General features: G+C 42.9%; 1 protein-coding gene across 4 annotated transcripts in view; it reads left to right on the forward strand.

Moving 5' to 3' along the window:
* The window catches only part of FGF14 (fibroblast growth factor 14), a 562,413-nt gene that overhangs the window by 80,347 nt on the left and 461,796 nt on the right, over window positions 1-20,270 (forward strand). Inside the window, exon 1 of one of the 4 annotated variants that reach the window (XM_073212387.1) lies at window positions 13,286-13,459. The exons of the other annotated variants lie outside the window; for them this stretch is intronic. Coding sequence (XP_073068488.1) covers window positions 13,450-13,459 — 10 coding nt within the window. The 5' untranslated portion in view covers window positions 13,286-13,449. Of the gene's footprint in view, window positions 1-13,285; window positions 13,460-20,270 lie in introns of those variants that run through there. 4 annotated transcript variants of the gene reach the window in all.

Consider the following 20,270-nt stretch of genomic DNA (forward strand, 5'->3'; position numbering starts at 1 on the left):
TAATACATACCATTGAGTCCCCTTTCCTGCAATGGTGGGGTCTGACATAGATGGTGCTGAATACCAGACATTTAAAGGTGAATGGTTCACAGTGGCAGCACTCAGGGAGCTTAGTCAAGTAAAGCAGACCCTCAAAGAATGTGGTGAAATGTTCCAGGTTCTGCTTACAGTGGGAGGGTTCAGGAAGGGGACAGTTCTTGAACTTGAAGTAGGACTTCAGAGGGTCGCTCTAGCCTTTCAGGGAGGATGTAAGCTGGGAAGCGTGTTGGAAGAGGCCTCTGTCTGTGTAAGTGTGGCTGACTTTTAGAGCAATGTGTGTTTCTTTTTGATAAGACCCTGAAAGTTTGTAAAAAGGGGGAATAGCAGGTCTTATATTTTCTCTTTACCACTCATTTCTTTGACCTATTTATCAGGAAAGGCACATGTACATATGTAGGTATATGTTTGTAGGTATATGCACATATTTGTATTGTTTGGATATTATATACAGTATATATTAATAAATTTATTATATATATGAGTCATTTCATAGCTAAAGCTAATAGAAATGAGATCAGTAAAGCATTACACTTACTCCCAAATCCACAAACCCTGAAACCCTCCTAACAGGCATGACCCAGTGCTTAGTTTCAGAGCCTGGTGGGAAATCTCCAAGAGTCAATGCACATAAGATGATTATTTTTCTGACAGTAGAAATGAACTTTCAGAATAAAAGCCAGCAATTCTGTCGCTCTAAACATTTTTGAAATAGTGGTTGGCATTTATTTACTTGCATTTCTATCCACCTGTTTATTTACCAAGTACTTCTTGAGTACTTACTATGAATACTTGCTTCGTGAGTTACTGTGTTAATAAAATGAGGCTGCCAACCCTCCTAGGCAAGAATAGCTAATTGCACCTAGTACTTGGAAGGTGTAGACATTCAAGAGAAGTTCAGTTGGTTGAAGGGACCTCCACAGTGAAGACCTATGGGCATGGCTCTGTCACTTCAGAAAAGGGGTATGGTACAGTTGAGGACACACTCAGATGGAACTAAGTGACCCACCTAGGATATGTGCTGCCTGATTTTGCGTATAGTAAATGTCTTGAAAAGAAGGACCATTTCATTTGCATAAAACGTAATGATACATAAATAGAGATGGTGGTGACATTATTGATAATTTCAATTTGTAAGGTCACCATATCAGGTAAGCTACAATGGTGCTAACTGCTTTTGGCTCCAGATACATTTTCCAATATTTACAAGCAGCAGAAAGAAATTTCAGTCTTCTTATTTACCAATTGACTTCTCAGAAAATGAGTCATTTCTCTTCAAAATGTAATGGTATATGAGTATGGCTTGCATGGCACATGGAGCGTTTTCCTAAATGGAATATATGTGTTGGGGTTTGTGTGTTGGTTGTGTCTTTCTGCCTCCACCTGGAAGAGCTGCTGCATAATTGCTGCATTTCCTGCATGTTGATGGAAAGTAGTTATAGTGGTTTCAGAAAGAAGAATTGATATTTAATAAATCTTTATTGTTTAATTCTTGTCTTTTAAGGCTTATTTTATTTTCCGGTCTTGAACAGCCATATGTTTTATTGTGGAGGGATTTGGGAAGTGTTTGGGTATTATTGTTGCTCTTCATTTGAACTGTTGAAGAAACCATAAAGATTGAAGGCTATGGATGATTTTCTATTGAACGTAATCTGAAAGGTTTTGGTGAGTAGCTTTTTAAAAGAAAACAATATTTGTCTTTGGGTTGGAGATGGCAATAGACATCTTCAATGCCATTATATTATTAATTTAAAAAGCATTTAAACCAAGCATTTGAAGTGCTGTGACTCCATCTCCCCTTTACAGTGTAACTGGTGTATTTCTGAAAAAGCTCCCAAAGAATCTCTTTTTTTGAATCATTAACCACTATTCCCACACTAAACTTCTCACCATTTTCTTTAAAATCTAGACTCTTTCGTAAATGCTGATATCCCTGCTCGTGTGCCTTTCCTGTGAGTAGAATGCCCTTCCCACAGCTCAGATTAGTTCCCCCTCATCTTTCAAAATTAAGCTCCTCGCTGCCTTCTGGGTGAGTCTCAGGTAGTTCCTGAGTTCTCTTCTTCCACTGAGTCTATAAAGAGACCAAGCTCATCCTTGTAATGTAAAACCACTTACATGTCAGCCTCCCCTGCCTGCGAGTTCTTTCAGGGTCAGGACTGTGTTTTATGCTGGTGATGCCCTGTTCACGGTGGAGTTTGCTACACTGTTGAGCTTACCGTTGGCTGGATCTGTGAGCCTCTGCTGTGGAGCCTTGCTGGGCACTTACCTTCCCCTTGGAGAGCTGTAAGGCTGTCAGTGTTTTGAAGGTGCTCCATTGTCCTTGAACTCAATCTGTGGTCATGGCCCAGAAAGGGGCAGGCTGGCCTGCACGCAGTCACCTAGCCTGGCCCCAGAGAGGGTCCCCCTTGTCTTTCTTGAGTGTCATCTCCCAACCCACTCCTGCCTTCTGTTCTTACAGCCTGGGGAGGCTGTGGACAGAGCCACAGTCAGCGCTTTGATGTCAGGGCCAGTTTCTTTATTCTCTGTATGTTGCTGAGGACATTGTTGGTACCAAAAATAATCAGCAATAGCTTCCTGCTGTAGATAGCTTTCAAACCTATGCCCTAAAAAGGAAAATAAACTCCTCTGAATATAAATAACCACTGTGACATTTTTCCTAGGGCCAGCACTCAGTGTCTCTATTGGTTTAATCTACACAAGAATTGGTTTAGTTGGAATACCTTAAAGTATGGGGATTACAGTGTAAGGACGCAAGGCTGGCAATAAGAACCTGTGGGAAATACAATTTCTGGTGGATTTGACTTGTTATGGAATGTATGGACATTTCAAACCACTAGACTAGGTTTCAGTCGTATTTATTCTTTTAAATAAGATTTTTTTGTTTTTGGCTGACCTTGCATAATCACTGAATTTCCCCATCGGCGAAACAGAGATGAATGTTAGCCAGTAAAGTTTCTTGTCGATGGCAGTGACCCTATGTCAGGGAAACCTCTTGGAAAGCAAAGAATTAGTATTGTCCAGGGGGAGGGTGCTGTTGTAAGTTCTCTAGCACTTCAGCTGGTTTTTCCCTCAGTTTCATTTAAATAAAAAAGCCAGGCTTGCCATTCTTGGTCTAGGTCTTCTCCATCATTTATTCTATATATGAAGATACAGAGAGTTCTCTAAGGATGATAATGGCTCTGTAAACCATGGGGGACCTCAAAGAGAAGGGAGTGCTGCCTGCAGATGGAGAACGGAGGTCAGAGGATGCGACTTATAAAAAGCCACACGGTCCCTAGCAGAAGAGTTCAACAAAAACTCAGGTCACTTGGTTCCTAAATTCACAGTTAGCTGTAAATCAAAATTAGCTCCTTAAATATAAACTAGTAAAATATAGCTCATACTTTGGAAAATAGGAGTGAAAGTTTCCCCCACCCCCTTTTTAGGGGAAAGATCCCTTGTGACGAGACCCTGGTGGTATTCAAGTCCTTATTTGTGTTCGGTTCGCCTGGGTATACGAAAGAAACTTCTCAGCACATCAGTTTCCCGCTTATTCTTATGTTTCATTCGGTAGAAGCTGTGATATGCCTTCTGCATTTCTAAGAAACGGGAAGAGGAGTGGTTTGTTCGCTCTCATCGTTGATCACAGACAATCGAGAAGAGAGTTTGTAGTTGTGCCTTAGAGCAGCTCAGGTCTTCGTTCGTTGCAAATATCCTGTGTATATACTGTTTTTTAAATTTTATTTCAATGCTTTGTTTTGCCCGCCCCTGGATCGCTTCTGCTTATCTTTTCCCTCCCTGCTCCTTTCTACAGCTTTATTTTTGGTTTTTGGTAGTGTAACAGTACTTGTGAATCGTAACAGTAGTGTTTTTCCATACCTCCAACCTGTCCCAAATTCAAGAGGTGACTTCTAAATTGGCCAGCTTCCGCTGGGGGAAAGTGTGGGCGCTCGCCAGCGTGAGCACTGTGGCTCCAGGTAAAGACGCTATTCATTTCTGGGGAGAATCATTGACAAAACTTAGTTTTGCTTTAACGAGCTCACACAGAAAAGATGTTTTCTTCAGCATTAGTCAGATAACTGTTCTGGTAGATCATAAAGCGTGCCTCTCCAGGGCCCAGAAACCAGGGCAGGAGAGACTCCTAATGCAATGGGATCTGTTTGTGACCTTCTTAGAAAAGAACATAGCACTTCTCCCTGAGGAATGCATTTGCAAATGCATCTCTCCTCACACTTTAAGAAATGACCTCTCCCTTGGACCAGGCTGTGCGTAATGACTGGAAGGGCACTGAATGGAGGTGCATTCGGAGCAGCTAGCTTATTTAAATGGTTGGCCACCTCTTCTCCGAAGTGTGTGTGTGTATGTGTGTGTGTGTACACATGTGTGTAGATGAACGGAAGTGGGCCATATGGGACACAGCTGGTGATGTCAATAGAGGCCATGCTGGCAGAGAATGGCACAGGCTTGAATTAGGTCATGCCCTGGCTGCATTTCTCAGCTCTGAGGAGGAGACCCTGGCAGTCACTTCTTGCCCCCAAGGGGGAACAATCTGGTCTGGCATCTGGTGGCCCTAAATAACTGGGTAACTCCTGAGAGAAGGGACCTCAGGTGTAGGGGAGGCCACACTTCCTCACCAGCCCTTAGGCCTTCTTACCTCACAGATAGAGGAAGGGGCATTTTCTGTCAGTTAAAAAAATGACAGAAAAAGACAAGAGGTTTATTCCTTACCTTCTCTGTCTCCTGACCCAGAAAGTTACTTTTCTGTCCCTGTGGGCACAAACTCGGAGGTCAGAAGCAGCAAAGACACGTAAGGAAGCGCAGGTCACACTGAAAGACAAAAGCTTCCGTTCTGGCTTAAAAAAGTAAATTCTTCTCTCCTTTAATATTTATCAGTGCCATGCATTTCTTGGGCTTGTCAAGGTTACTTCCATTTTTTAAATTCTTGGATTTTGCTAGGGTTTCTGACTTTAAGTAGTTGATAATCCAAACAGAATGGAAAACAAAAACACTCTGAGCAAAGAGGGAAGGTTGTGTGTGTGTGTGTGTGTTTGCACGCATGTGTTTGGTGTTTCACTTTGACCAAGACTAAATTGGGCAAGAAGAAAACTGGTTTTCCCTGATTTCCATCTTCTGGACATTAGCAAGTCCAGAAGCGGTTTTCCCAGTTAAAAACCACACCGCTTGAATGGATACCAGAATCATAAAGCTGAAAGGAAGGGAATGTCTCCCTTTACAAGGTAAGAATATAAATCCTCAGTTGGTAATGTGACAACTTTGGGTCACACAGCGATGCCGTGGGCAGTGAGCACCTTGTGTATTCTGTGAGGAGATCTATGTGTGGGTGAAATAGTAAAGGCTGTAGAGTCCTTGCCGATGATTTTCCATGGAAGGCTAGATTCATGTTTACCTGGTTCAAGAATAGCTGAGATTCAAAGACTAAACCACACTCATGATAAAGATTGTGAGAGGACCCTGATATCATCTATGGGGTAGAGAGGGAACTGAGCTATGTGCCTGAGAAGGTTGTTGTTATTTATTTCTGTGGACTCTTCATTAGCATCATCCCTTTAGTGCATGGATTTTCCAGTACAGCAGTGGACAACACCAGTTTCAGCTTTCTGTTAGTGAACATTCCAGGGCTCTCCCCATTTCTGCAGTTAACTATTGCATTTACTTTTGCAGTGATTCTTTGCTTTGTGCCCAAACTGCATGGTCCTTTTGTGCAAAGAGAAATTACTCGCAGGCACCAAAATGCCACTTTCTTCATCCTCTGGTCCATTTGTAGCAGGACCCGGGTGGAGTCCCCTTCCCTCTCCTGTCCTGTAGAGTCGGCGTGACACTGCCTCTTCCAGGGCTGCTGAGAGCAGGCCGATAGTCCAGTCATTCCAACTGGTTAAACGAATACCTTTCCCTAGCCGGTAACAGCGTCGGGGTTTGGAAGAGTTCCAGGGCCTCCTTTGTGCTTGTAAGAAAATGTGGTAGCGTTTCCAGGCACCCTGTGTGTTGCGGGCGTTTGGTGCAGTGCAGCAGGCTTATGTAATACCTCTGTGTTGATGCTTGGATGGGCTCATTGCTCCACGTGAGACAGTGGGAGGCACTCACTCACTTCTGTACGAGGGGATATGTGTACTATATGCATGTATGCATTTGTGTGGGCGTATGTTTATTTTTCTTTAACTCCCATTAGCCGAGTGTCAAGTACATCTGTGATTACTTACTTAGCAAGGTTACTATTTCTGGTGTCCCATTTTTATCCAGGTCTTAGAAAATTTACTACATTTTTGCTGATAATTTTGGAGTGTTCTTTTTGCAGGGTCTTAAAAAATATACTTAAGAAACCCTCTACAGATGAGTGGCCCTGGGGTTTGACTATTTGCCATCTTCTGTCCCTGGTGTCACTCCAAGGTACTAGGTCCATTCTGGTCCAGTACATTGCTTGAATCTAGACATTCTTCTTTGTGCAAGGACAGAACAGAACTGGGAACATATTTGATAATCTTGTTGGCCAATCTTTTTATTTTACAAATGAGGACATGGAGGTGGACAAGTGAAATGACTTGTCCAGGGCCACTCAGGTTGAACCTGGGTCTGCTGACTTTGAGTTCAGTTCTGCCTCTGACATAACTGCATTGATTTTTTCTAGAAGATGTTGAGTAGGTGATTGATTTTCCCTGATGTCTACAAGTTTATTTGGGGCCATGACTGTTACCCAACAGATCACTGAAGCTCTTTTAAATTCTCTTGAAAATTATAAGGTCGAAATCAATAAATGATATCTGTTTGGATGTCCCTTCATGCTCATATTGATTTGCACATAGTAGGCACTCAGTAAATATTTATTGAATTAATTTTGTCATCAGGATTACATGAAAAGTGGGAAGGTGCCTGAAGCCTTTTGTTGTTGTTAAATACGAATATTCCCAATTGTCGACTTGGCATACAGGAAGCCCACCCTCTGCCAATACAGAGGATCTTGAATGTCCCCTGGGAAGTATCTGGCTTGACTCAAGTGTTTGGAAAGATTTTCACTAAAATGCTCATCTGAAGATTGTTCAGAAAAGGACATCCTTTAGTAGCTGTACATTTATGCTTCTGGCCTTACTGGGCTTCTCTAGAAACCTCTGGTTGGTTAAGAGGGTTGGTTCTGGGGTTGGTTCCAACCTTCAATGTTTTTTCATTGTGAGACACAGAGCAAGTTTATGGAGGCTCTGTAAGCCCCAAGTGTGTCACTGCAAGAGCACAGTGGGCCTTTGGGGTGGTGGCATGCGAATGAAAGGGAAGGGCTTGGCATGGTACGTGGAACAGAGCGTACTCCTAATAAAGGCTCGCTTCTATTACAGGGCTGCCCTGGAGAATCGCTGATCCCACCTGTGACTTAAGCACATTACTTACATTTGTTACATCTCAATTCCTCCGTCTGTAAAATGGGGATGATGCTGTAAGTGGCCTCATGCAGTTGCTGTGAAGATTAGATGAATCAATATGTGTGAAGTGCTTAAGACAGTGCCTTTCCTCTAGTAACGCACATATACCTATGTTAAAAAATGTCGTGACTATTGCTGTGTAAACCACTTAGTGCCATGACAGTACATGGTGTTTACTGACCGGATAGGAGCTCTTCTTATTTTTTACTCTTTCTTCCCTTTTAGAAGAACTGGCCCATAAAAATAAGTGTATCACTGTAACAACATTTCTGGATTTTGAGTAGTGTTTATTTTTGTAATACCAAGTTATAGACTTGTATTTGTAACTCCATCTTTATGTTAAAAACAGAATGTGTTGGCATGTTAGTTTTCTATTACTACTGTAACATATTACCATAAACTTGGTTGTATGAAATACAAGTTTTAATATCTTATGATTCTGTAGGTTTGAAGTCCCCTATAAGTCTCATCTGGCTAAAATAGACCAGCAGGCTGCATTTCTTTCTGGAGGCTCATTCAGATGTTGGCAGAATCCAACTCCATGTGGTTATAGGATCCAGGTTTCCACTGCCTCGCTGGCTGTCAGTCACGATGATGGAGATTCTGGTAGGTGGTGGTGTCAAATGGCTCCGCAGGGGTGGTGGCTTCTGCAGGTTCTTTTGGTGGACTTTGCTCCTTGGAATTGGAGAGCTTCCCTTTGCAGACAGGTCTCTGTGTAGCCTTTGCATGTAGCCCCTGTATCTCAGAACCAGCAGCAGGATAGCAGACCCATTCTATGCTGTTATTTCTCTGACCCTCCACTTTTGGGGACACATATGACTGACTGGGCCTGCCCGGATCATCTGGGCTATTCTTTCCATCTCAAGGTCCTGAACCTTGATCACATCTGGAGAGTCTTTTTCCAGTGGATGGTAACATAGGCTCAGGCTGTGGAGCTGAAGATGCAGCCATCTTTGGTGGGAGGCGTTATTCTGCACATCACAGAATACAAAAAAAAAAGAGAGAGAGAGAGAAAACTCTAGCCTATGAACCTGAATGTGGGTGTTTCTAAATAAGTGTACCTTGAGCTACAGATTTCATTGTTCATAAGGTAAAAGTCCTCCATACCTCGCCAGAAGCCATGCTAACATCTCCCTTTATTCTTTTGGTCTTCTGGGCCCTTAGAGACCCATTTGGTTGATGATGACTGATGTAGCCATATTTCCAAGCACACAGTCTTATTTCATAGAGGCTTCAGGGTTGTGGCGTACTGTCCACTCTTCCCTTGTCAGAAGTTGACTGCTAGTCAGGGGATGCTCTACTTAAAGGTCAAGCTCAAAGGTCATTGTTTTCATCACGTTCTTTTCTGCAGTGCTCTGTTCAGCCTGCCTATCCCCTCCATCTTTCCGGAATTTTGGATTCTTCTCTGTGGTTCCCCTGTCATCTGTGCTCCCTCAGCTGTGACATGCTTTCCCTGCCCTGGCAGCCACCCATCTAAGTGTCTGGGCCCCCGCTGCCCTGTGAGCTCCTTCACTGTTAGGATTGTTCCTTAAACTGCTTTGAGTCCTTGCCCCCCATGCAGTGCTGCCTGACGGAGGAGAAGCATGCAGAGTGCTGGTTGTAGAAGATGCTCTGTCACTCAGCAGTTACCCTACCAGCCAAACACAGGGTGCAAAACTTGGGTTCCAGAGGTAGAGCCATAAATAGACACAGTTCTGGTACCCTAGGGGTTTGCAGCCTAATCTTTAAGAAAGCATAAAAGTGATCCTTCTCTGACAAATTGAGTTGTACGTTCCTCACAAAGGGGTGAATGCTAAATATGGTATTTGAGGGCAAGGGAGGCCATTGACATTATTTAATTTTTATCTATTAAGTGCTTTCCCAGAGCTTCAAAACAGGAGCCAAATATTATTTCAGGTCTTTGCTCTTTAGTTTCAGATACACTACCTCCCCGTAATGTGTACTATATGAAAAGCAGAGTACATATTGGCAATATCAGTGCCTCTGTAATTTTGGTGCACATTGTTTCATCTGTTTACGTGAATATCTTGTATTGTCTGTGATTGGCAGTTTGAGTTCACCTGGTTCGGGTCACTCTCTTTAACACCAGCTCAAAGAGAATCAATCTTGTAACTCAAACAACAGAAGGATTACTTGTGAATGACTGATGTTAGATACAGAATGACTTAGGTCCAGATTTCTAATTAGTTACCCAAAAGCAAATTTATATTTATATAAGAAAGTACAATAAGTATATAGGTCTAATTACAATGCCATTCTGGTATCAATGCCAAACTTTCAACCTTAAGGCCAATGTTCCTGTGTTGGTCTTGATCTTGGTATTTTCTTCATAGTGGTCTGACATTGTCTTTAATCTTCTGAATTGCACTTTAATCTTCTGTTTCTACATTCAACTGGTTATTATTGTATTTTAAATAAGGGTTATTGCATTGACAGCAGAATATTATGCTTCTTAATGTTTCTCAGACTTTAGAGTTTAAAGTTCAAAGTCCTTGAAAACCTGTTTTCTGTAGTTGAAGCCATTTGTTCTACTACACACATTTATTGAAATGCTGATATTTAGGATTCTACTGCAGGTCAGATACATTAAGTTAATAGCCCTCTTTGTTAAACTTATCTCAAAACTCTAAGCTTGATGAAAAGACGAATCCTTATTTTACCTGTCATACATACCATATATTTTTTTGAATGTTGCATTGAATTTATACTTAATTTTCTTTGTTATAGAGTTCATGAATTTTTAGTTTCCTTATAAGTGAATATTATATGCATGTTGTCTTAGTCACTGGTTGCTGCATAACAAATTACCCTAAAACTCAGTGGCTTCAAAGTATAAACATTTATCATTTCACAGTTTCTGTGGGTCAGGAATTCAGGGGTGTCTTAAGTGGGTAGATCTAGTTCAAGGTCTATCATGAGGTTATCGTTAAGATGTTGACTGAGGGTACAGACATCTGGAGGCTGGCGGGGACTGGAGAATCCTCTTTCATAGGCCTCATGCATGTGGATTGCGTGTTGCTGCTGTCTGTTGGCAGGAGGCCTCAGTTCTCTGCTACCTGAACCTTTCCATAGGGCTGCATGATGTGACTGGCTGGCTTCCTCCAGGGCAAATGGTCTGAGAACGCAAAGCGGACCCCACATTTCCTTTAGAACCTTGCCTCCCCCACGTGGATCTGTCCTATTCAACACGGGAAGGCTGTGAAAGAACATGAATCTCCAGAGGTATGAACCACTGGGGCCTTCTTGGAGGCAGGCTATCACACACCTGTTCCTCTTTCTTATTTCTTATGCCTATCTGCCTGTGTAACTAATGATTCTGCATACTTAGAAAATATGATGTAAGCTAATTGAGACTTGAATAGAAAACTCCTGCCGGGTAAGGATCAGGAGCTAGTGGGGTGTTGGAGATGGCAGAGCTGCGTGCAGAACAAGAGCAGCAGCAGGGATCTGGGTCAGGAAGACAAGCCCAGCAAAGAGGACGTATTGAACCAAGCACATTGCAGGGCAGCTGCCTCCTTCAGTCAAGAGAGTTTGTGGGGTTAGGTGGGAGGACAGGACTCTGGGGAAAGGGTCCCAGAGAGGAGAGCATTAGCACCCCTTGCTAGTTATCCTCATTAACCTAATGAGTTTTTCTAGTTCATGCAAGTGATGATGGAAAGTTGGGTTCAGCAGCCCCTTGGCAAATAGATTTTAACAACATGAACATGAGCATCAACAAAGACCTAGTAGTTTGGGGAGCTAAACTGAAGACAAGTGAATTCCAGAGCTACCCTCATAGTGTCCCTGCAGTTAGTGAGGTGATGAAATTATATGAAATGTCTAATTTCATCTGCTGGAGGCTGTGGTACCTAGCAGTCTACATAGCTTTTTGAATCTGAGAGGTGATCATTTAGTGTTTGCCGTACTGTGTGGCGTTTGAGTTTTAATGGCACTAAGTGCTGAAGTTGATTGCGTTTAACGCACACTAAGGTCATTACTGAGGTTCATCCCAACAACACAGCTAGGAGGTGTGTGGAGTTAATTTAGAAAGCAATGGGCTGTGGAGTGAATCAGGCTCGAGTGCCAGCCTTACATCCACCTTGGATCTGGGAGTTTGGGTGATTTATTTGGCCTCTCTAAGCCTTAATTTCTTCATCTGTAAAATTGGGGATTAAAAGAATTTACCTCAAAGATGGTTGTGAGGGTTTAGTAAGACAATACACATAAAGCAACTCAATATGATGGTGAGCCCTCAGTAAACATTATCTCTTATTATTCACATAAATATCCTGTTTCAAAATTCAATTCATTCATTTACTCACAATTATTTATGAATTCCTTCTGTCTGTCAGGCATATTTTTGGGTTCTGGGGAACAGAAGTGAATAAAACAGACAGATCCCCCACCTCTTGGTGTGGTGTTTTTAGCCATAAAGTGAGCACAAGAATGTGAAATGTGTAAGATGCTGATAAATTCCACAAGGGAAATAAAACAGAAGAATGAAAGCCAGTGGTAATTTGGGGAGGGAATGTGATTTTATATAGGACCAGGGAAATCTGTAATGACACTTGCCCAGAGAACTGAAAGAAGTGAGGGAATGCTTTGCAGCTCTCTGGGAAGACACCCTAGGCTAAGGTATCAGCAAGTGCAAAGGCCCGAAGGCAGGAGTGGGCTTAGCATGTTGATAGACATGGAGGAGTCCCCTTTGGATGGAGCAGAGTGAGCGGGTGAAGGGGTGGTAGGGGATGGCACTGGAGAGGTAGGGGGTGGTCAGCTGACTTAGGTTGCTCTGGGTCAGAGCAAGGGGTTTGCCTTCAACTCCTAGAGGGATAGGAAGACCCTGGAGGATTCTGAAGAAAGCAGTTACATGCTCTGACTTACATTCCATAAGGATCTTCCAGCTACTGTGTTGCAATGGACCGCAGGCCCCCAGTTAAAATGTGATGCTGTTGGAGTGGTTCTGGCACGAAGTAATGGTTGTTTGGGTCAGGGAGGCTTTGGCAGAGGTGGCGGATAAGAGGTCAGCTTCTGGCTAGCAGCTGAAGTAGAGTTGACAGGAGTCAAGGAGACGCCAAATCTTTTAGCCTGAGTAACAGAAGGATGGGGTTATTTATTGGGATGGGGAAGTCTGTGGGCAGATGTCTGGGAGCTGAGGTCAAGAGTCCGGTTTCAGACATGCTGAGTTAGTGAAGGTTTTAGAGACATTTAAGAAGAGATGGTGAGTAGGGAGTTGGGTCTCTGAGTCTGGAGTTCAGGGGATGGGGTGGGAGTTGGAGATTTGAATTTGGGATTGAACTGATTGAATTCACAGCTGGGCAATCAGTGCAGGTGGGGAAGAGGATTGGGGAGAGGGTAGCCGATGTTTATGGAGCACAGATTTGAGGAGGAGCCTCTGAGAGAAAGGAAGACTAAGAAAGCATGATTCCTGAAGCCTGTGATAGGGAGAGAGAGAGATCAGTTACGTTCAGCGCTGCTGATACACCAAGTGAGATGATGACTGAGAAGTAACATTCATGTTATCTGCAACGTGGTGAGCCAGGCACTCCATATGACCCTCTGGAGAAAACAACACAAATGCTGGATATTGCATTTTAAAACTTGTTTGGATCTCCGTAAGCTGGCAGGGAAGCAAAGCAGAGAGAAAACTTGCTATGGCAGCGCTCTTGCACAGGAAATGTGCAAAAGGGTCTGGGGTATGGCCGCAGGAGGCTCTATCGAAGTTCGGATAGTTCTGCAAAGTAACAAGAACACAGCCTGCCCGGAACCCGTGCAGGCGGCTGGGAGATACCATGGTGGGGACGTGTGCTCCTCTTCTGATGGTGTCTCAGTGAAGTCAGAAGTAAAGCCATCAGCTGAGAGGCAAGGATGGCAGGGTCCTGGAGTTTGGAGAAGAAAGGAGGTGTAAACACTCTCCAGGAATATTGGAAGACGGCCTCCCAGCACTAACCACCCACCTGAGGCGAGCAGGCTTGGATTTGAAGGGGTGTGTGCCAGGGGAGCTGCATGTTTTTCCCCAGTGACGTTCAGCTGCATGGGCACAGGTATGGAGGAGGTTTCGGCTGGTAAATCAAGGTGGGAGGGGGTGAGGTAGGGAGGATTGGATCTGAGGTGCACCGAGGGCAAGTGCCCAAGGCGAGGCGAGAGGGCAGGAGGAAGGCTAACGGAACTCAGGATTCAGGGCTTCTGCTTTTCCATTTTGCTGTTGACCCTGCCTCCTCTATTAATTTATGTGCACCTTTGCTTCCCCGATTGCTTATGAGCCCATGTCTCATTCTTTGATGTTTCCAACATACTCTGTAGCCATTTTCCTCCAAAGTAAAAATCCATAACTGTCAACTGGACTGTTTTTCATATTTTTCTTAGTCATCATACATTAGTTTTATTATGTGAAATTTTCTTGAAAACTTTTTTTTTGTAAGTCAGCTCCATATAAATATGTATAAGTAACTGTTCTGCTCTGAAATGTGACTTTTGATTATAGATATGTCAGCATGGCTGAGATAAATTAAGCTTTTGACAATATGGTCAATTTTGCCAATTAAGTAGATGGATGAAATAAAATATTTCAGTAAAGCATTTGGCCTGAACTATTTAATTTGACTTGCGTACATTTGGTCAAATTAGCCTAATGTTTGCCAATTCTCTATTTTATTTTGAGGAACGCCTAGAAGAGGAAAAAAACAATCACCTTTTTCTTTTGAAAATAATATCATTATCATGGTTATCAATTTGAAATGTTATTAAAGTTAGATGTGTGTGTGCCCACTGGTAGGAGTTCATGGAGTCAGGAAGAAAACGGAATATAAAAAAAGTAAGTCAGAGGTCAGCGACTGGCAAAGGATTGCTGAAAACAATCCTCTTGTGTGTGGTTATGCCCAACAGGGACAGCTGAGAACAAAGTATTGTCTTCAGGTCTAGTAATAAATAACTTTAGTTGACAAATATGGGTTGTGTATCTTCTTCTGCATGGTGCGATGCCTGGTGCTTAGTGAAAAGGTAAAAACATAAGATTATTATTATTGTGAAGTTAAAAATCCAATGGAGCAGTAAAGTGGGATTTTTGCGGAGGTGGAATGGGCAGATTTGGGTAGCTGAGTAAACATGTGGGGAAAGGGAAGGAGGGCTACGGAAGATCATATAGAAGTTTTGATCCCAAGAAGGTGTTAACTTGTTTAAGGGACACAGTACAGCCTCTGGGAAAGGTGCCCACGTAAATGAGGTGTGATTTGTTGAAGGGCTCATGCAAACACTTGCATGGAAATGTCCAGTGGGAATCAGGTGAGAAGGCAGGAAATCCATGGCGCTTCTGCAGTTTTTAGGTGGAGGGAAGGGAGGATCTGAGGCAGCAACAGGGGCGTGGTGGGGGGGGAGCTGAGGCGGGAGCCAGGCTCTACTGAGGTGACTTCTTCTTGCTGCGTTTGTCAGACAGTCGGTGCTAGCATACTTAATGCATGTAGTTCATTTCAGTCTTTCAACAGGTTTGTACTTTCACACAGCAGATTTGAAATTATGTGGAAATAGAAGTATATTCCTAAAGGTAGAGGAGAAAGTTTTAAAAATATCTATTAAAAATTTAATTTCAAACGCTTAAAAGAAGAGATACAGATACCAACAGAAGTTTGTTTAGGGTTTAGTTCAACGAGCTTTTAACGTCCAATTGGATTTTTGTCCTTGGCGCATGAAGTTGTGTTCCTCCCCGATGTCCCTCAGTATGATGTGGACTCTCACACCCTGCGCCCCCTTCCCTGGGCCTCGGACTTGCTGCTCTGCTGCCCGGCTCCCTGGATTTGCTCCTTCCCCCTCCATGTGGCACCTTTAGTCTCAAGGTTAATTCCCGTGGGAAGCAAAGACAGGGCGAGAAGTCAGCAAGCAGCCTTGGCCTTCCTGAGGCTTTGCTGGCGCCCCCTCCCTGTGCAGCCCTCTTCTGTCCCCTCGCCCCCACTCTGTGGTCAGTCTCCTCCCCTACACTGGAACTGATGGGAAACGCCTGTGGTCCTGGGTAGGAATCCAGCCAACTCCAGCAGGCCTTCCCTGTTTGCTTCTCTTCTTGATCTCTTACCAGTATTTCCAGCAATTGTGTGCTTGCAGTGGAAATCTAGTAAGTCCAGCCAGACCTGTGTGCATGCTGAAAATCCTAACCTTTACCGTGCACATGGCTTAATCCCAAAGAAATGTGGCTTTTGAACCCTTTGCACTGCTTTATAGTCCTAAGGGATAGTTAGCATCCATTTCAACTCTCTTTGATTTGTTTCTCAAGTCTATTTTTATAAATGCCCTGTTTTCAAAATGATTCCTCCAAAGCATATTCCAGACCAAACAGCACTAATTCTCAGAGGAATGTTTTACCTATTTTTTGTTGTTGTTGAATAACCGAATTAGTAAATAACCATTTAATTCCATTCATTGTATCTTTAGGGCTTCTTGCTGTTCTTTTACTTAGAAAATCCCAGCAGCTTAGAACTGCTGTTTAACTTTGATTAGAATGAGTTTTCTACCAATATGGAAAGAAACAGCTTTGTCGCTGTCACCGAGAAAGCTAGATCCCACTGGGAGAGGTGAAGTATGGCCTAGTGGTCTTGCTTTCAGCATGGTATGAGAAGCAGATTCACATCTAGGGTAATCGTCTGGTACAGAATTTATTACCTAGAAACCATGAGAGAAGCACATCACATTTATTCAGTTCTCTTCACTTCTGCTTAGAGTTCTTTGAAAATAGACTCACTTAATTTTGAGGAAATGACATTGTTTTCCCAGACACTGCATTTAAAATGAAACAAAACAAAACACATTTTTAAGTTCTTTTGTTGTTGGGATTTTTCTCCCAGCTTTCTGCTGAAGGCAGCTGTTCATCTAAGAAAGCACTTTAACAAATTTGCTTCTGAGGAGTTGCACAGCATAATTAGGCAATCACCCTTGTGTCTAGAGTCCACCAGGGGAAAAAGGTGACGGAACTGCACAAGGCTCATTATCAAACAGTGCAAAATAAAAACTGAAGTTGCCAAGTTAAAAGAAGGACAGCCAAAACTGTGCTGTAAAATACTGATGCTTGGCAGATGAAAGTGAAAATCATCTGTGATAGAATGTCTTGGTTAGTCAATTAGGATCAGTAGTAATTGGTTATTCGAAAATATAAGTTAAAGAAAAAGGACAATGAAATGGCATTTATTAAAAATGATACACATGTGCCATAAACATTTTATTTCATATTAAATATATAGATAGTATCTTACTACACTGATGGACAGTGAGTGTAATGGGGTATGTGGTGGGGACTTGATAATGGGGGGAGTCTAGTAACCACAATGTTATTCATATAAGTGTATATTGATGATACCAAAAAAAATAGCTCTATATATAGCTCATTTACCAGTACTTTGCAATAGTCCCTTGGTATTTCCTTTGATTATATTTGATCTGATTTGAGTTCCTGCAGAAATCGCCCTCATGATCTATGAGTTCTAATTTCGGTGTCTAATTGGAGCAGAACTTGAAGGATGTAAGCAATCTGAGTGCAGAATCTTTCTTGATTTCCATGACATTTTCTCCCAGTCTTTCATGGTACGAGAACACACATATTCAAGGGAGTATTTTTAGCCATTTGCCTTTATCAGGTTTTTCAAATCACTCAACCTATTTTTTCACAGAAATGACAATTCTCTCTTTTGCAGTTATACTTGTGATTTCAAAAATAATTAAATTACGTAATTACAGTAACAAGGACCACTGTATAAACAAGACTGGGGCAAGTGTTGGTAAGAACAGAACTCTGCTGCAGGGAGAGAGTGTAGAACGTCCAGCAGCGCGGTCAGCGTCCTGGGCATCCCAACACTGCTGCAAAGCAGAAGGAATTAAAAGAAGCTGGCTAATTAAATTATTCTGATGCATAGATGTCAATAAAATAGAATGAGTGATGTTTTATTTTCAACAAACTTTAATTTCAGAGCAGTGTTAGATATACAGAAGAGTTGCAAAGATAGGACAGGGAATTCCCATGCACCTTACAGCCAGTTTTCCCTCCATAGCATCTCACATTAGTGTGGCAGTTCTAAGTAATAAACTAATCTTGATACATTATTATGAATCAAAGTCTACACTCTATTGGGATTTCCTTTGTCTTTTCCTAATGTTCTTTTTCTGTTCTGTGCCTCCATCCGGGAACCCAGGTTACATTTCGTACTCATATCTTCTTAGGGTTCCCTGGCCTACGATGGTTTTGCAAACTTCCCTTGTGTTTGATGGCCTTGAGAGTTTTATAAAGCATTGGCGGAGTGTTTGGTAGCATGTCCCTCAGTTTGGGTTGTCTGATGCTTCCCGCATGGTTAGTCTGGGATCAGGGGTTTTGGAGAGGAAAAAAAATGCCATTCTCACCACATCGTATGAAGGTACCCATCAAAACTGTCAGTATGCTTATTCCAGCTCATGTTGATCTTGATCACTCAACCCAGGTAGTAGGTAGGTTTATCCTCTGCTGCATTTGTGTGATTTTTGTACTCAGGTGGTGTGCTACACTGACATGGGGACATGTGCAGGCAGTTAAATTCTTTCAACCATGTTCGCTTCATGATAGATGGCTGGGCCTCTTCATGGCGATTTGCGACTAGCTGCTAGAGGACGTCATCTTAGCTCCCCTACGGGTGTGCTGAATCCAGTGTTGCTGTTTTGTCTCATGTTTCTTGAGCCTTGGTATCGAAGTGAAGGAAGCCCAGGCTCCGGAGATGTTTCTGGCTGTGCTCTGGGGAGAAAATGAGGCACTGGGCTGGAGCTTCTGCAGCTGCATGGGTCAGGACGTCAAGCTCAAGACTCCACCTGCCATTCCCTGGATCATTTTATTTGAATCTGTGGTCCGCATTTTCTGGCTAGAGCTTTTCTTACTTCTCCTGAGTGCACCTAACGGACGTGTGTTTTGTAACCACCCTGCAGCGTATTAGTGGATGACGGAGGCCAGTCAGTGGGGACAAGTCCAGGCCCTACTTGTGACTCCAATAAGGTGCTGCAAAACACAGCAGCTCATACTTTACAGAAGTGGCACAAAACCTGAGAAACAATCTTTTAATAAAGAATCAGACTCCTACACTGTGTCAGTGTGTTGGAAACATTTTAATGTAGAACATGAAGAGATCTCTAAAGCTCAGAGACCATCTGTTCATCTGTTGGCTCTGTGGGCCTGGAATGTTACCCAGACTCCCTTTTACCTAAATTCCTGTGATGACGATGGGAACATTGTTTTAGAATTGAAATTCTTTGAACTTACTTCAATAACAATGGTTTCCTAGGCCTCAAAAAGCACAGAAACAGTGGTCCCAGTAGTTTAAACTTAGTTCTACATTATCAATGTGAAAGGACAAGAAGGCTGAGACCAGTTCTCTTAAACGTTTTCTCTTCTGTAGCCCCAAAGGACTTTATTTTTCAACTCCATCTTGGCCAAATATCAACTCATTCATCTACTTCCTCAGTATCTGCATCATGCGGTAGATCCCATGTGAACTTAATCTTGAGTGGCTGGATGATGTGAGCAGCTTCCTGCCCATTCAGACTTGACTTTATTGCTCCCATGTCATTGCCTGGTTCTCTGCCCATTGCCAGGGCGTTGGTGTCCATGAACCAGGTGGTATAAAATGACATGTTTTGGGGAGAAGCAGCATGATGCTGTGTGGACAACTTTGGAGGGGAAATCCTAAGACCAGGGCTTGTCAGTTCCCTGGTACTTCTAATTCTGTGACCCTGGGCAGTATCCTAACTTTTGACCCGCAGTTTCCTGGGGGAGAATGAGGGACAATAGCAACTGCCTTGCCTACCTTCAGAAAGGATCCAGTTTTTAGGTTTTAGGATCCAGTGCCTGGTAATTGTGCAAATATATTATAAACCACACAGCGCCCGACAGTCAAAGGAGAAGAAAGAATGAAGTCTGCTGAGGGGCAAGTAAAGGTCTGCAGGACCCCTTGCTACCTGGAGTGCCATTAGGTGTCACAATGCAGGGTGCGGTGATGGGTGCTGTTAAAAAAGGTGGATCTGAAGGACAGAGATGAGAGTGAATTTGTTGATGCTGTTGAGGACATCTCTGCTCCCAATGCTTAGATTATAAATGCATGTCAGTGGCATCACAATCCATGAGGAGTATAATTCCTTGTTCAACTAGAGTCTGATGACAACAATCATGATGATTAAGAATCTACTAAAGAAATAAGAAGTTGGACAACCTGGTTTGAAGGGTTCTTCCTGGTTTCCAAATCCTCTGGCTAGCCAACTTAGTCAAACCAATTACTTAAATTGAAATAATCCCTAGATCAGTGGAAGGAAAAACAAATACAAATAGATACTGAAAAATACTGTGAATAATACGTATTCACATTTAAATCACTTGAGCTTTCATGATGACATGATGAACACAGAGCTTTCCGCGTGCCCTGTGTCATTCTAAGCAGAGCTCTCCATGTGCCCCATGTCATTCTAAGCAGAGCTCTCCGTGTGCCCCGTGTCGTTCTAAGTGCTGCCCTAACGCATTGCTCCTCACAGTGACCTCCTGGGGTGGATAAGGAAACCGAGGCACAGAGAAGAAATGACTGAGGTCACACAGCTGGTTTGGGAGAGCCAGGACTTGGACGAAGGCCATTAACTATAAATGTTAAGAAGAATTAAGCTGGGAAGATGTCACTAATAGATGCAGGAAGAAAAAAAGCTTTTTGGGCAACTGGAAAAATCATGGAAATAAAACAGGAGGAAGGGCTAAAACAGCAGGTGCCAGTTCAGCACTGGTCACTTCTCAAGTGGGCAAACCCAAGCAACAAAGGACAGAACAAGGGAACGTCCTTGAGATTAATATTTGAAATGTGCTTATTTTTCAAGTGAGTATCA

This window comes from Manis javanica, chromosome 9 (genome assembly GCF_040802235.1).
Source record: "Manis javanica isolate MJ-LG chromosome 9, MJ_LKY, whole genome shotgun sequence".
Lineage (NCBI taxonomy): Eukaryota > Metazoa > Chordata > Mammalia > Pholidota > Manidae > Manis > Manis javanica.